The sequence below is a fragment of the Myxine glutinosa genome, chromosome 7 (assembly GCF_964187855.1).
Source record: "Myxine glutinosa chromosome 7, kmMyxGlut1.1, whole genome shotgun sequence".
In the NCBI taxonomy this organism is placed as follows: Eukaryota; Metazoa; Chordata; class Myxini; order Myxiniformes; family Myxinidae; genus Myxine; species Myxine glutinosa.
In genome coordinates, this window is record NC_136267.1 from 169745902 (window position 1) to 169761660 (window position 15759).

Genomic DNA, 15759 nt, shown 5'->3' on the forward strand with positions numbered 1-15759 from the left:
GGCTACAATCTTGTGTCTGACATCGTCAGACAATTCTCTGATTTTCTTTCTTTTCTCCATGCTCATTGCGGTACACACAGTGACACAAAACAGCAGAATGACTCATTTTCTCTATTCAAACTGTTTAATGAGTGATTTTTATATTGCAGGCACCCGCAACTTACCGCAGGTGAGTTCAGTTCCAAAGTAAAGGAGAATCACCTGCTTGAAATCTTATTATTTCTAACAACTTCTAAAAGGTGCCAATAATATTGTCCAGGCCATTTTAGGATTTCTGTGTGTAATAAGCTAAGATTTAGTAAATTTTTCAGCTTTTTTTGTTTTGTTGCACTCCAAACCAAAGAATACATATGCAGAACATAGAATTATAACCAGGCTAAGTCACAGTTTAGTCATTTCGAGAAAAACGTGAAAAATATTTTTTATGTTTATATTGCTCACTTACGTTTAAGTGATCATATTTGTTTCATTCCTGCATCACCAAAAGGTTCAATCAAATAGTTATGTATGTTTTCATCACTCCTATGGGGTAAAAATAGGGCAAAACTCCAACATCCCAATATGGCTAATATTATAACCAGCGAAGTCACAATGGACTTGGCCCATTTGTGATATTGACACAAGTGGGCGTTGCTTAGTAAATGTTTAAAAGAGCACAAGGAACAGAAATATACCGGTAATTTTATCATGAGTGATTTATTCAATAAAAGTGTAACTATTTGAGCAACGTTCAGAAAACTACAAACGTTCAGAAAACTATAAATGTTCAGAACTACAAACATTCAGAAAACTATAAATGTTCAGAAAACTACAAACGTTCAGAAAACTATAAATGTTCAGAACTACAAACATTCAGAAAACTATAAATGTTCAGAAAACTATAAATGTTCAGAAAACTATAAATGTTCAGAAAACTACAAACGTTCAGAAAACTATAAATGTTCAGAAAAATACAAACGTTCAGAAAACTATAAATGTTTAGAACTACAAACATTCAGACAACTTTAAATGTTCAGAACTACAAACGTTCAGCAAACTATTAATGTTCAGAAAACTATATATGTTTAGAACAACAAACATTCAGACAACTTTAAATGTTCAGAAAACTATAAATGTTCAGAAAACTATAAATGTTCAGAACTACAAACATTCAGACAACTTTAAATGTTCAGAAAACTATAAATGTTCAGAAAACTAAAAATGTTCAGAAAACGATAAATGTTCAGAAAACTATATATGTTTAGAACTACAAACATTCAGACAACTTTAAATGTTCAGAACTACAAACGTTCTGAAAACTATAAATGTTCAGAAAACTATATATGTTTAGAACTACAAACATTCAGACAACTTTAAATGTTCAGAAAACTATAAATGTTCAGAAAACTATAAATGTTCAGAACTACAAACATTCAGACAACTTTCAATGTTCAGAAAACTATAAATGTTCAGAAAACTATATATGTTTAGAACTACAAACATTCAGACAACTTTAAATGTTCAGAAAACTATAAATGTTCAGAAAACTATATATGTTTAGAACTACAAACACTCAGACAACTTTAAATGTTCAGAAAACTATAAACATTCAGACAACTTTAAATGTTCAGAACTACAAACATTCAGAAAACTATAAATGTTCAGAACTACAAACGTTCAGAAAACTATAAATGTTCAGAAAACTATATATGTTTAGAACTACAAACATTCAGACAACTTTAAATGTTCAGAACTACAAACGTTCAGAAAACTATAAATGTTCAGAAAACTATATATGTTTAGAACTACAAACATTCAGACAACTTTAAATGTTCAGAAAACTATAAATGTTCAGAACTATAAACGTTCAGAAAACTATAAATGTTCAGAAAACTATAAATGTTTAGAACTACAAACATTCAGACAACTTTAAATGTTCAGAAAACTATAAATGTTCAGAAAACTATATATGTTTAGAACTACAAACATTCAGACAACTTTAAATGTTCAGAAAACTATAAATGTTCAGAAAACTATATATGTTTAGAACTACAAACATTCAGGCAACTTTAAATGTTCAGAAAACTATAAATGTTCAGAAAACTATATATGTTTAGAACTACAAACATTCAGACAACTTTAAATGTTCAGAAAACTATAAACATTCAGACAACTTTAAATGTTCAGAACTACAAACATTCAGAAAACTATAAATGTTCAGAACTACAAACGTTCAGAAAACTATAAATGTTCAGAAAACTATATATGTTTAGAACTACAAACATTCAGACAACTTTAAATGTTCAGAAAACTATAAATGTTCAGAACTACAAACGTTCAGAAAACTATAAATGTTCAGAAAACTATATATGTTTAGAACTACAAACATTCAGACAACTTTAAATGTTCAGAAAACTATAAATGTTCAGAACTACAAACGTTCAGAAAACTATAAATGTTCAGAAAACTATAAATGTTTAGAACTACAAGCATTCAGACAACTTTAAATGTTCAGAAAACTATAAATGTTCAGAAAACTATATATGTTTAGAACTACAAACATTCAGACAACTTTAAATGTTCAGAAAACTATAAATGTTCAGAAAACTATATATGTTTAGAACTACAAACATTCAGACAACTTTAAATGTTCAGAAAACTATAAACATTCAGACAACTTTAAATGTTCAGAACTACAAACATTCAGAAAACTAAATGTTCAGAACTACAAACGTTCAGAAAACTATAAATGTTCAGAAAACCATATATGTTTAGAACTACAAACATTCAGACAACTTTAAATGTTCAGAAAACTATAAATGTTCAGAACTACAAACGTTCAGAAAACTATAAATGTTCAGAAAACTATATATGTTTAGAACTACAAACATTCACACAACTTTAAATGTTCAGAAAACTATAAATGTTCAGAACTACAAACATTCAGACAACTTTAAATGTTCAGAAAACTATAAATGTTCAGAACTACAAACGTTCAGAAAACTATAAATGTTCAGAAAACTATATATGTTTAGAACTACAAACATTCAGACAACTTTAAATGTTCAGAAAACTATAAATGTTCAGAACTACAAACGTTCAGAAAACTATAAATGTTCAGAAAACTATAAATGTTTAGAACTACAAACATTCAGACAACTTTAAATGTTCAGAAAACTATAAATGTTCAGAAAACTATAAATGTTCAGAAAACTATAAATGTTCAGAAACTATAAATGTTCAGAAAACTATATATGTTTAGAACTACAAACATTCAGACAACTTTAAATGTTCAGAAAACTATAAATGTTCAGAACTACAAACGTTCAGAAAACTATAAATGTTCAGAAAACTATATATGTTTAGAACTACAAACATTCAGACAACTTTAAATGTTCAGAACTACAAACGTTCAGAAAACTATAAATGTTCAGAAAACTATAAATGTTCAGAAAACTATAAATGTTCAGAAAACTATAAATGTTCAGAAAACTATAAATGTTCAGAAAACTAGATATGTTTAGAACTACAAACATTCAGACAACTTTAAATGTTCAGAAAACTATAAATGTTCAGAAAACTATAAATGTTCAGAAAACTATAAATGTTCAGAAAACTATAAATGTTCAGAAAACTATAAATGTTCAGAAAACTATAAATGTTCAGAAAACTATAAATGTTCAGAAAACTATATATGTTTAGAACTACAAACATTCAGACAACTTTAAATGTTCAGAAAACTATAAATGTTCAGAAAACTATAAATGTTCAGAAACTATAAATGTTCAGAAAACTATATATGTTTAGAACTACAAACATTCAGACAACTTTAAATGTTCAGAACTACAAACGTTCAGAAAACTATAAATGTTCAGAAAACTATAAATGTTCAGAAAACTATAAATGTTCAGAAAACTATAAATGTTCAGAAAACTATAAATGTTCAGAAACTATAAATGTTCAGAAAACTATAAATGTTCAGAAAACTATAAATGTTCAGAAAACTATAAACGTTCAGAAACTATAAATGTTCAGAAAACTATAAATGTTCAGAAAACTATAAATGTTCAGAAAACTATAAATGTTCAGAAAACTATAAATGTTCAGAAAACTATAAATGTTCAGAAAACTATAAATGTTCAGAAAACTATAAATGTTCAGAAAACTATAAATGTTCAGAAAACTATAAATGTTCAGAAAACTATAAATGTTCAGAAACTATAAATGTTCAGAAAACTATAAATGTTCAGAAAACTATAAATGTTCAGAAAACTATAAATGTTCAGAAAACTATAAATGTTCAGAAAACTATAAACGTTCAGAAAACTATAAACGTTCAGAAAACTATAAATGTTCAGAAAACTATAAATGTTCAGATTATGAACATGTTTAAATGTTTAGTCCATATTCATGTAGTTCAGGAGTACAAGGCCTCATTCAGTATTCATAATCGTCACCATCGCTGTCACTTTCATCATTGTTGGCATTTTTGCGATGCACATGTCCAACATGTGGCAGATTTCGGTAGAAATCCTGATGTTGTAGACCTAGAGGTATGATATTCTTATTCACTAGTTTCTGAAGATCATTATATTTTTCTAGCTTAAGAGGAACATGCCCATCAGGATATTTCTGTTGTGGATTGTTGGCTGCTTCATTTGCTTTTCTTTTGTATGGATTGAACTTGATCCAGGGCTCAAATTGACTGTAGCTGTGCCTTGCCCACACCTCATTTTTATGAGGTATATATGAGCCGGGAAATATTATTTAAGCTTCCCTTTATATTTTATGAAATGTATCAGGTCATAAAAACATGAGCTAAGCTGACTTCAGCAAAATGGCTGACAGGCATGAGCCATGTGCCCACTTCGTGTCGAGTGCTACAACCAGGCTAAGTCACATAGGTGGACTTAGCCTGAATGTAATTCTGTATTTTGACCTATTTACTCGGTTCTAGTTCGGGCCATGATGCAGATATCACCCAGGTAGTGGTTTTAGACAATGGAGAGAGCCATCTTTTATGTAAAAATGTCACTAACTCAATATCTATAAAAATGTGACAGCCTGGTTATAATTCTATGGTCTTCATATGTGGATACCAAAATATTTTTTAATTTCAACAATTTTCTGTAAGAAATGGTGCATTATTTGAAAAAAAAAGTGCAAGGGTGCCAATATTTTTGGCCACAACTGTATGACGTCACAATTAAGGCACCAATGATGTCATCATTAACAACACTTATTCCCCATGGGGAGTACTTGACAACGCACCATGTTTCAATTTTTCCATGGAGGGGTTCGGATATAGAGTTGCCACGTTTTTCCAAGATGGCGTCGGTACCATGTGACGTATGGCGTCATAGTTACCAATAAAATTGTACATGAGTAGCTGCATACTAAGGTGAAAGTTTTGTGTGAATCGTACCAACGGTTGCCGAGAAAATGAATTTTTAAAATGCAGACACGTACAACATACGTACGTATGCATGCGTGTGTTTACCCGATCGCTTAACCACGCTTTTCGCTTCGCGAGCGCAGTGTAAAAACGAGGTGTGTGTGTGTGTCGTTGGTTGTTATCTTCATATGCAGTGTTCAGAAAATGGAGTCCTAAAGGCCTTTTGATTATCTTACTCATTCATTAGCAAACCCAACAGCGAGCTTAAAAAATCAATTACTAAATTGAGGGGTGGGTGTGTGTGTGTGTGTGTGTGTGTGTGTGTGTGTGTGTGTGTGTGTGTGTGTGTGTGTGTGTGTGTGTGTGTGTGTTGTAAAGAAATTCACAAAATGAAATTTTTTACACTCGAAAGAATTCCACAAAATACAAATGGAGGCCTGCAGGTTTTGAACAAGTAAACATGATTGTATTTTATTTGAACAAGTGCAATTCATATTTGTACGTGTACAAATTTGTCGGACGAGTACCGGTGCATTCAAAGGGTACTTTGAGTTCTGACGTATGACTGAAATTATTCGACCCAAGCTATAGTTCAGCTTCTACAAATTGCAGTCTTGTGGCACAAATTTGAGCTCCACTACTAGTTCCTTCAAAGCAAGTTTCAGCTCAAATAAGTAAGCCAAACATTATTGCATCACAATGCATGACTCAAATTTATGGTTTCTGGCAAGCGGGATGGATAAGGTAGAATTGTATGAACCCCACTGGGTTCTCACAAGTATCGGATGGTGTATAGGTACAAGATGTGTTAATGGCCGGGGTACTCGAATACCGCGGCAGCTCCCATACCGGTTCCAATGCACATGGAGACAACGCCGTGTGATCTGCGGGAGAAGGTTTGACAACAACTTATGGCTGTTAGCATCAGTTTCATTTCACTTGTGGTAAATATACTCAGTCATGATCTACTGATCATGTATTAATAACTTCAATGGAGTTTATTATCTTTGGGAAAATAATACGTCAGAAAAGGATCATCGCAAGAAAGGGGGCAGGGGAAGTATTTGGGATAAAACATAGGGCAGTAGTATGGGACGTATGGTTAAGGGGTAAAAGGGAACAATATTAATTGTTTTATTTTCATTTTCTGCTTCTGTATTTACAACTAGCAAACACTACCCATTGCTTATTTGACAGGAACATTGTGAGAGGGGGGAGAGAGAAAGAGAGGAGTGGGGTGGGAGAGAGGAGAACGACAGAGTTCCTTGGCTGAGATGAGAGAACCTGCCGGAAGAAAAACAGTCTCTGCAGCACTTCACAAATCTTGGCTTTATGAGCGAGTGGCCAGACGGAAGCCACTCCTGAGAAAAAGGCACATAACAGCACACCTGGACTTTGCAAACAAACACGTGAAAGACTCAGAGAGCATGAGGCAAAAGATTCTGTGGTCTTATGAGATGAAAATTGGCGTGAACTCTTTGGCCTGAATGCAAAGCGCTACATCTGGCGGAAACCGAGCACAGCTCATCGCCGATCCAACACCATCCATACCGTGAAACATTATGGTGGCAGCATCATGCTATGGGGATGCTTTTCAGTGGCAGGGACTGGGAGACTTGTAAGGATAGAGGGAATAATGAAGCCAAATACAGAAAAACCCTTGAGAACAACAAAGAATGGGAGAAACTCCCCAAATCCAGATGTGCCAAGCTGATGCAGGCATACCCAAGAAGACTCAAAGCTGTCATCACTGCAGAAGGCGTTTCTACGAAATATTGACTCAGGGCGTTGAATACTTACATAAATTAGATATTTCTGTATTTAATTTTTAATTATTTTGTAAAAATTTATAAATAAAAATTCCACTTTAACATTATGGGGAATTATGATGTGTAGATCAGTAACAAAAAAAATCTCAATTAAATCCATTTTAAATTCAAGCTGCAACACAACAACATGTGAAAAAGTCAAGGGGTATGAATACTTTCTGAAGGCACTGTATGTATGTGTATAATATATGTATGTATGTATGTATATATATATATATATATATATATATATATATATATATATATATATATATATACAGTATATATATATATATATATATATATATATATATATATATATATATATATATATATATATATATATATATATATATATATCAAAAATGTTTCATCAAGGTCATAGAAAATAGACAATTGCGCACTTTCTCAGAGCAGAATGGTGGAGCTACGAACCACATGATCCGTCTTCCCAACAGTTTGTTTCCAGAATACTGATTTTGATTCGTTTGAAGACGGTTTAATAGAAAAGAGGAAATGAAAGAGGAACATGAAAATCATGAAAGAGGAACGACAGACGTGCTTTTTATTGTAAGGCAGTTGCAGGAGAAGTACATGGAGAAGAGGAAGAAGTTGTTTCTTGGGTTTGTTGATCTGGAGAAAGCATTCGATAGGGTTCCACGTGAAGTAGTGACATGGGCATTGAGGAAGTTAGGAGTGCAGGAATGGTTGATCAGAGTAGTGATGGCAATGTACAAAAGAGCGCGCACAGCTGTAAGGACGAAGGACGGGAACAGTGGTGAGTTTGAGGTGAAGGTGGGAGTGCATCAGGGGTCGGTACTAAGTCCACTACTATTTGTAGCTGTGATGGAGGTGCTGGCTCGGAACGTAAAGGAGGGTTTACCGTGGGAGTTGTATGCACATGATCTGGTGTTGATTGCGGAAAGTATGGATGGACTGAAGGAAAAGATGAACACGTGGAAGGAATGTATGGAGGCAAAAGGTCTGAAGGTGAATATCGGAAAAACGGAGGTGATGGCAAGTGGTAAAGCATGTGGTGAGGTGGAAAGAACTGGGAAGTGGCCGTGTGCTGTGTGCAGGAAGGGTGTCGGAGTGAATTCCATTCAATGTACAATGTGCGCTGAGTGGGTTCATCAAAAATGTAGTAGTCTGAGAGGGTCATTAACCAGTGTGGCAGCTACATTCAAATGTAAGGTGTGCACAGAGGGAGCTGCAGATGGAGGAAATGTTGAGTTGGATCTTGGAGACGGCATGAAGCTGGAAGGTTTGAAAACATTATGCTAACTCGGAGACATGCTGAATGGAGAAGGTGGATCAGACTCGGCAACGGTTGCTAGAGTGAGATGTGCATGGAAGAAGTTTCGGGAACCGAGTGGCGTGCTGATGAGGAGGGGAGTGTCGTTGAAGCTGAAGGGAAAGGTGTATGCTGCATGTGTGAGAAGTGTTATGATTTATGGGAGCGAGACATGGGTAATGAACGTAGAGCAGCAACGAAGGCCGGAAAGGGTGGAAATGCGAATGGTTCGGTGGATGTGCGGAGTATCGTTGAGAGAGAGGAAGACAAATGATGAATTGTGAAAGATGATGGGAATAGAGCCTGTGATGGACGCTGTGAAGAGAAACAGGTTGAGATGGTTTGGTCATGTGTTGAGGAAGGATGAAAGTGACTGGTTGAGAAGAGTGATGGAAATGAATGTGGAAGGAAATAGAGGACAGGGAAGACCGAGAAAGACTTGGCTAAAGATGGTCGAAGAAGAAATGCGGGCAAGGGGGTTAACAAGGGGAGATGCAGAAAATAGGGCAAAATGGAGATAGCGGTTAGGGTGCCGGCTTGGGATCCTAGGGTCCTGAGTTCGGATCCCGGTCGATCGCTGAATTAACGCCAGGGGGGTTGACTCAGCCTGTCATCCTTCCGAGGTCGGCAAATTGAGCACCAGCTTGCTGGGATGAATGATCACGGTGTGTACCCCGATTCAGAATAGGTACACCGTATCCTTGCGCATCCTAAGAGGCGACCAAGGGTTGGTGTCAGGAAGGGCATCCGGCCATAAAAACATTGCCTCAAACAGGGAACCATGATTGTCATGGGGCCCGCAAGGCTAACCCCTGCTCTAGCAGGGAAAATGGCCTTAAAATGCATGTTGTTTGTTGTTGGTGTTGTTGAAGACGGTTTAAAATAACCAATTCCTTGCTTTACAAAGAAACACGTGCGGCTTGCGTTTTGCTTTTTCCGACTTGTGTGAAAGAATGAGTGGGAGGTGTAGCACTCTTCAGCCGATGGCAGCAATCCACTTGTTGTTTTAAAGAAGGCCAACCACAAAGGATACTCTATACTACAAATACAAACATCATGTCGTTAAATAGGGTTTTGCTTTGGAACTTAATCGGGCTTTAAAAGGGAGTTTGAAGAAGCACCAGAAAGGTGCAATGTCAACACTGTCAAAAGATTGATCCCAACTAATGTCATGGGGGTAGTCAGGGCTGCATTGGAGAAGCAAAATGTTCACAAATCTGAACATGTGTGTCACATGACAATGTCAGGATTCCTTTGGGCAAATGCTTCGCTTGAATCCAGATCAAGGCCGAATGAAGTAATGTTATTACCTCCGCCACCAAAGGTCGATGGAGGTTATGTTTTCACCCCTGTCTGTCTGTCTGTCTGTTGGACGGATTCGGACGAAATTTAGTGGCAGAGAGGTAGTGTATGTGACAAGGACGAAATGATGACATTTTGGTGAAGATCCGGATTCGGATCCGGCGAGTAGAATTTTTTCAGTGAATCTTCACCATTGGGAGATGTGGCCAAAACGATACATAGCAGGATATCTCAAAAAGTTGTGGACGAATCTTGGCGTAGAGGTTGGGTGGGTGCCAAGGATGAATCGATTCGATTTCGGTGAAGATCTGAATATGGATTCGGATACGACAATTATTTAATTTCTAAATGATTCTTCACCATTGAGAAATCAGGCGAAAAGTGAAATACAACAAGATATTAAACAAATTGTGGACGAGTTATGAATAAACTTGGTGGACGAGATGGTTAGGTGACAAGAACAAGCGGATTTAATTTTGGTTCATGTCCGAATCCAGATCCGGCCTATCATTGGGATACAAAACATTAAATGTTCAGCCTGGTGGAGGTGTGCACTTTACCGAGTGCCCTTCTAGTTCCCCACGTATTTTGGTCACAGGTACCCTCAGGTGCTGGTACAATTTGTTTATATCTGGTGCGGTGACTTTAGAAATGGTGCGTTGCTTTTAACAAGAAGCTCAGTTAAATTTCTGGGCAGGGTTTATTATCTTGCCAAAACGAAGTTTTTGCAAGATGTATTAGTCAGCTTGTATGTTTGTCTGTTTGTTATCTTGCCAAAACGAAGTTTTTGCAAGATGTATCAGTCAGCTTGTATGTTTGTTTGTTTGTTTGTTTGTTTTTATCTTGCCAAAACGAAGTTTTTGCAAGATGTATTAGTCAGCTTGTATGTTTGTTTTTTTGTTTGTGGTTAATCATTTTTTTTTCACGTTTAGATCACTCTGTAGACCACAGTTATTATTGGAAACTCCTGTAACTTCGCATATCAGAGTCCTATAGAGATACCCTTCAGCACACAAAATTTTGAAGGTCAAGGTCAAAGGTCAAGGTCACTTTGCGGTCAATCATGGAGGTCAACGAAACCCTTATTTTTTGAGTAACTTTGATCGGATCGTCTCCAAACTTCATGGGAATCTAGTATATGGTCCGGCGCTCAGCTGATTAGTTTTTGGTGGCGATCGGCCTTGACCTTCATGGTTAGCGCTGGAGGTCGAAAATTATTGACCCCAAGGTCAAATTTTGAAATCGTAGGTACCATATCGAGTAATACCTCATATGAATGCCCTTGATGAGTGCTTCCCAGATCTGTAAACAGTTTGACGCTATGACGTCATTTGATGACGTCATGACGAAAAAACGGAATTTTCATGAAAAAATTATTTCCTCAGTTCTCATCATAATCTTTCAATATTTCATGTGCGTTGGTCATGAAGACATACTATTCACCATACGAAATTATTAAGGTCAAGGTCAAAGGTCAAGGTCACTTTGCGAAGTGAAGCTTTAGACATTTATAGGTCAAGGTCAAGCTTTAGACATTATATAAATGACGTCATTTGGTGACGTTATAAGGCAAACACGTATTTTTCAAGGTCACTCTCTAGAACGATTATCATCGGAATATCTCGTGGGCAGACATTCCTCAAAGAGTCGCTTCTAGTGGATAGCAGTTCTGTTCACCTCAGTGTGACCTGAAGCAAGTCACTCATGTTCACATTTTGGCAAGATACGGTTCACCCTGTGGGTGACATATGTTTATTATCTTGCCAAAACGAAGTTTTTGCAAGATGTATTAGTCAGCTTGTATGTTTGTTTTTTTGTTTGTTTTTTTTTTTGTTTTTTTGTTTGTGGTTAATCATTTTTTTTCCACGTTTAGATCACTCTGTAGACCACAGTTATTATTGGAAACTCCTGTAACTTCGCATATCAGAGTCCTATAGAGATACCCTTCAGCACCCAAAATTTTGAAGGTCAAGGTCAAAGGTCAAGGTCACTTTGTGGTCAATCATGGAGGTCGACGAAACCCTTATTTTTTGAGTAACTTTGATCGGATCGTCTCCAAACTTCATGGGAATCTAGTATATGGTCCGGCGCTCAGCTGATTAGTTTTTGGTGGCGATCGGCCTTGACCTTCATGGTTAGCGCTGGAGGTCGAAAATTATTGACCCCAAGGTCAAATGTTGAAATCGTTATTTTTTGAGTAACTTTGATCGGATCGTCTCCAAACTTCATGGGAATCTAGTATATGGTCCGGCGCTCAGCTGATTAGTTTTTTGTGGCGATCGGCCTTGACCTTCATGGTTAGCGCTGGAGGTCGACCTTGACCTTTGACCTTGACCTTCAGATCACTCTGTAGACCACAGTTATTATTGGAAACTCCTGTAACTTCGCATATCAGAGTCCTATAGAGATACCCTTCAGCACACAAAATTTTGAAGGTCAAGGTCAAAGGTCAAGGTCACTTTGTGGTCAATCATGGAGGTCGACGAAACCCTTATTTTTTGAGTAACTTTGATCGGATCGTCTCCAAACTTCATGGGAATCTAGTATATGGTCCGGCGCTCAGCTGATTAGTTTTTGGTGGCGATCGGCCTTGACCTTCATGGTTAGCGCTGGAGGTCGAAAATTATTGACCCCAAGGTCAAATGTTGAAATCGTTATTTTTTGAGTAACTTTGATCGGATCGTCTCCAAACTTCATGGGAATCTAGTATATGGTCCGGCGCTCAGCTGATTAGTTTTTGGTGGCGATCGGCCTTGACCTTCATGGTTAGCGCTGGAGGTCGAAAATTATTGACCCCAAGGTCAAATTTTGAAATCGTAGGTACCATATCGAGTAATACCTCATATGAATGCCCTTGATGAGTGCTTCCCAGATCTGTAAACAGTTTGACGCTATGACGTCATTTGATGACGTCATGACGAAAAAACGGAATTTTCATGAAAAAATTATTTCCTCAGTTCTCATCAAAATCTTTCAATATCTCGTGGGCAGACATTCCTCAAAGAGTCGCTTCTAGTGGATAGCAGTTCTGTTCACCTCAGTGTGACCTGAAGCAAGTCACTCATGTTCACATTTTGGCAAGATACGGTTCACCCTGTGGGTGACATAGGTTTATTTTGTTTGTTTTTTTGTTTGTGGTTAATCATTTTTTTTTCACGTTTAGATCACTCTGTAGACAACAGTTATTATTGGAAACTCCTGTAACTTCGCATATCAGAGTCCTATAGAGATACCCTTCAGCACACAAAATTTTGAAGGTCAAGGTCAAAGGTCAAGGTCAGTTTGTGGTCAATCATGGAGGTCAATGAAACCCTTATTTTTTGAGTAACTTTGATCTTATGATCTCCAAACTTGGTGGGAATCTAGTATATGGTCCGGCGCTCAGCTGATTAGTTTTTGGTGGCGATCGGCCTTGACCTTCATGGTTAGCGCTGGAGGTCGAAAATTATTGACCCCAAGGTCAAATTACGAAACCCTTATTTTTTGAGTAACTTTGATCTTATGATCTCCAAACTTGGTGGGTATATAGGGTGTGGTATGGCGCTCAGTTGATTAGTTTTTGGTGTCGATCGGCCTTGACCTTCAAGGTCATTTTGAAGGTCATTCAATTTTGACCAAAAGGTAAAATTTTCAAGTTTCAGTTACCATATCGAGTAGTACCTCAAATTGAAGCCCTTGTTGAGTGCTTTCCAAACATATAACTAGTTTGACAATGTGACGTCATTTGACGGCGTTATGACGAAAAAACTGCACTTTTCATGTATATTGTATTGCTTTAGTTCGCATTGTTTAGGTCACTCTGTAGAGCACAGTTCCCTTTGGAAACTCTTGTAAGTTCGCATATCAGAGTCTTTTAGAGATACCCTTTAGCACACAAAATTATGAAGGTCAAGGTCAAAGGTCAAGGTCACTTTGCGGCCAATCATGGAGGTCGACGAAACACTAATTTTTTGAGTAACTTTGATCGGATCGTCTCCAAACTTCATGGGAATCTAGTATATGGTCCGGCGCTCAGCTGATTAGTTTTTGGTGGCGATCGGCCTTGACCTTCATGGTTAGCGCTGGAGGTCGAAAATTATTGACCCCAAGGTCAAATTTTGAAATCGTAGGTACCATATCGAGTAATACCTCATATGAATGCCCTTGATGAGTGCTTCCCAGATCTGTAAACAGTTTGACGCTATGACGTCATTTGATGACGTCATGACGAAAAAACGGAATTTTCATGAAAAAATTATTTCCTCAGTTCTCATCAAAATCTTTCAATATTTCATGTGCGTTGGTCATGAAGACATACTATTCACCATACGAAATTATTAAGGTCAAGGTCAAATGGCAAGATACGGTTCACCCTGTGGGTGACATATGTTCATTTGTTTGTTTTTTTGTTTGTGGTTAATCATTTTTTTTTCACGTTTAGATCACTCTGTAGACCACAGTTATTATTGGAAACTCCTGTAACTTCGCATATCAGAGTCCTATAGAGATACCCTTCAGCACACAAAATTTTGAAGGTCAAGGTCAAAGGTCAAGGTCACTTTGCGGTCAATCATGGAGGTCAACGAAACCCTTATTTTTTGAGTAACTTTGATCGGATCGTCTCCAAACTTCATGGGAATCTAATATATGGTCCGGCGCTCAGCTGATTAGTTTTTGGTGGCGATCGGCCTTGACCTTCATGGTTAGCGCTGGAGGTCGAAAATTATTGACCCCAAGGTCAAATTTTGAAATCGTAGGTACCATATCGAGTAATACCTCATATGAATGCCCTTGATGAGTGCTTCCCAGATCTGTAAACAGTTTGACGCTATGACGTCATTTGATGACGTCATGACGAAAAAACGGAATTTTCACATTTTGGCAAGATACGGTTCACCCTGTGGGTGACATATGTTTTTATTTGTTTTTTTATCTTGCCAAAACGAAGTTTTTGCAAGATGTATTAGTCAGCTTGTATGTTTGTCTGTTTGTTTGTCTGTTTGTTTTTTTGTTTGTGGTTAATCATTTTTTTTTCACGTTTAGATCACTCTGTAGACCACAGTTATTATTGGAAACTCCTGTAACTTCGCATATCAGAGTCCTATAGAGATACCCTTCAGCACACAAAATTCTGAAGGTCAAGGTCAAAGGTCAAGGTCACTTTGCGGTCAATCATGGAGGTCAACGAAACCCTTATTTTTTGAGTAACTTTGATCGGATCGTCTCCAAACTTCATGGGACTCTAGTATATGGTCCGGCGCTCAGCTGATTAGTTTTTGGTGGCGATCGGCCTTGACCTTCATGGTTAGCGCTGGAGGTCGAAAATTATTGACCCCAAGGTCAAATTTTGAAATCGTAGGTACCATATCGAGTAATACCTCATATGAATGCCCTTGATGAGTGCTTCCCAGATCTGTAAACAGTTTGACGCTATGACGTCATTTGATGACGTCATGACGAAAAAACGGAATTTTCATTTTGTTTTTTTGTTTGTGGTTAATCATTTTTTTTTCACGTTTAGATCACTCTGTAGACCACAGTTATTATTGGAAACTCCTGTAACTTCGCATATCAGAGTCCTATAGAGATACCCTTCAGCACACAAAATTTTGAAGGTCAAGGTCAAAGGTCAAGGTCACTTTGTGGTCAATCATGGAGGTCGACGAAACACTAATTTTTTGAGTAACTTTGATCGGATCGTCTCCAAACTTCATGGGAATCTAGTATATGGTCCGGCGCTCAGCTGATTAGTTTTTGGTGGCGATCGGCCTTGACCTTCATGGTTAGCGCTGGAGGTCGAAAATTATTGACCCCAAGGTCAAATTTTGAAATCGTAGGTACCATATCGAGTAATACCTCATATGAATGCCCTTGATGAGTGCTTCCCAGATCTGTAAACAGTTTGACGCTATGACGTCATTTGATGACGTCATGACGAAAAAACGGAATTTTCACATTTTGGCAAGATACGGTTCACCCTGTGGGTGACATATGTTCATTTA

The 15759-nt window shown here is 37.1% G+C and overlaps 1 protein-coding gene across 1 annotated transcript in view; it reads right to left on the reverse strand.

Annotated features, from left to right (window-relative positions):
- Positions 1-5816: 5816 nt before the first annotated feature.
- ACAA1 (acetyl-CoA acyltransferase 1) overlaps positions 5817-15759 on the reverse strand; it is a 193093-nt gene continuing 183150 nt past the window's right edge. Inside the window, exon 13 of the mRNA XM_068123575.2 lies at positions 5817-6258. Coding sequence (XP_067979676.2) covers positions 6183-6258 — 76 coding nt within the window. The 3' untranslated portion in view covers positions 5817-6182. The remainder of the gene's footprint in view (positions 6259-15759) is intronic.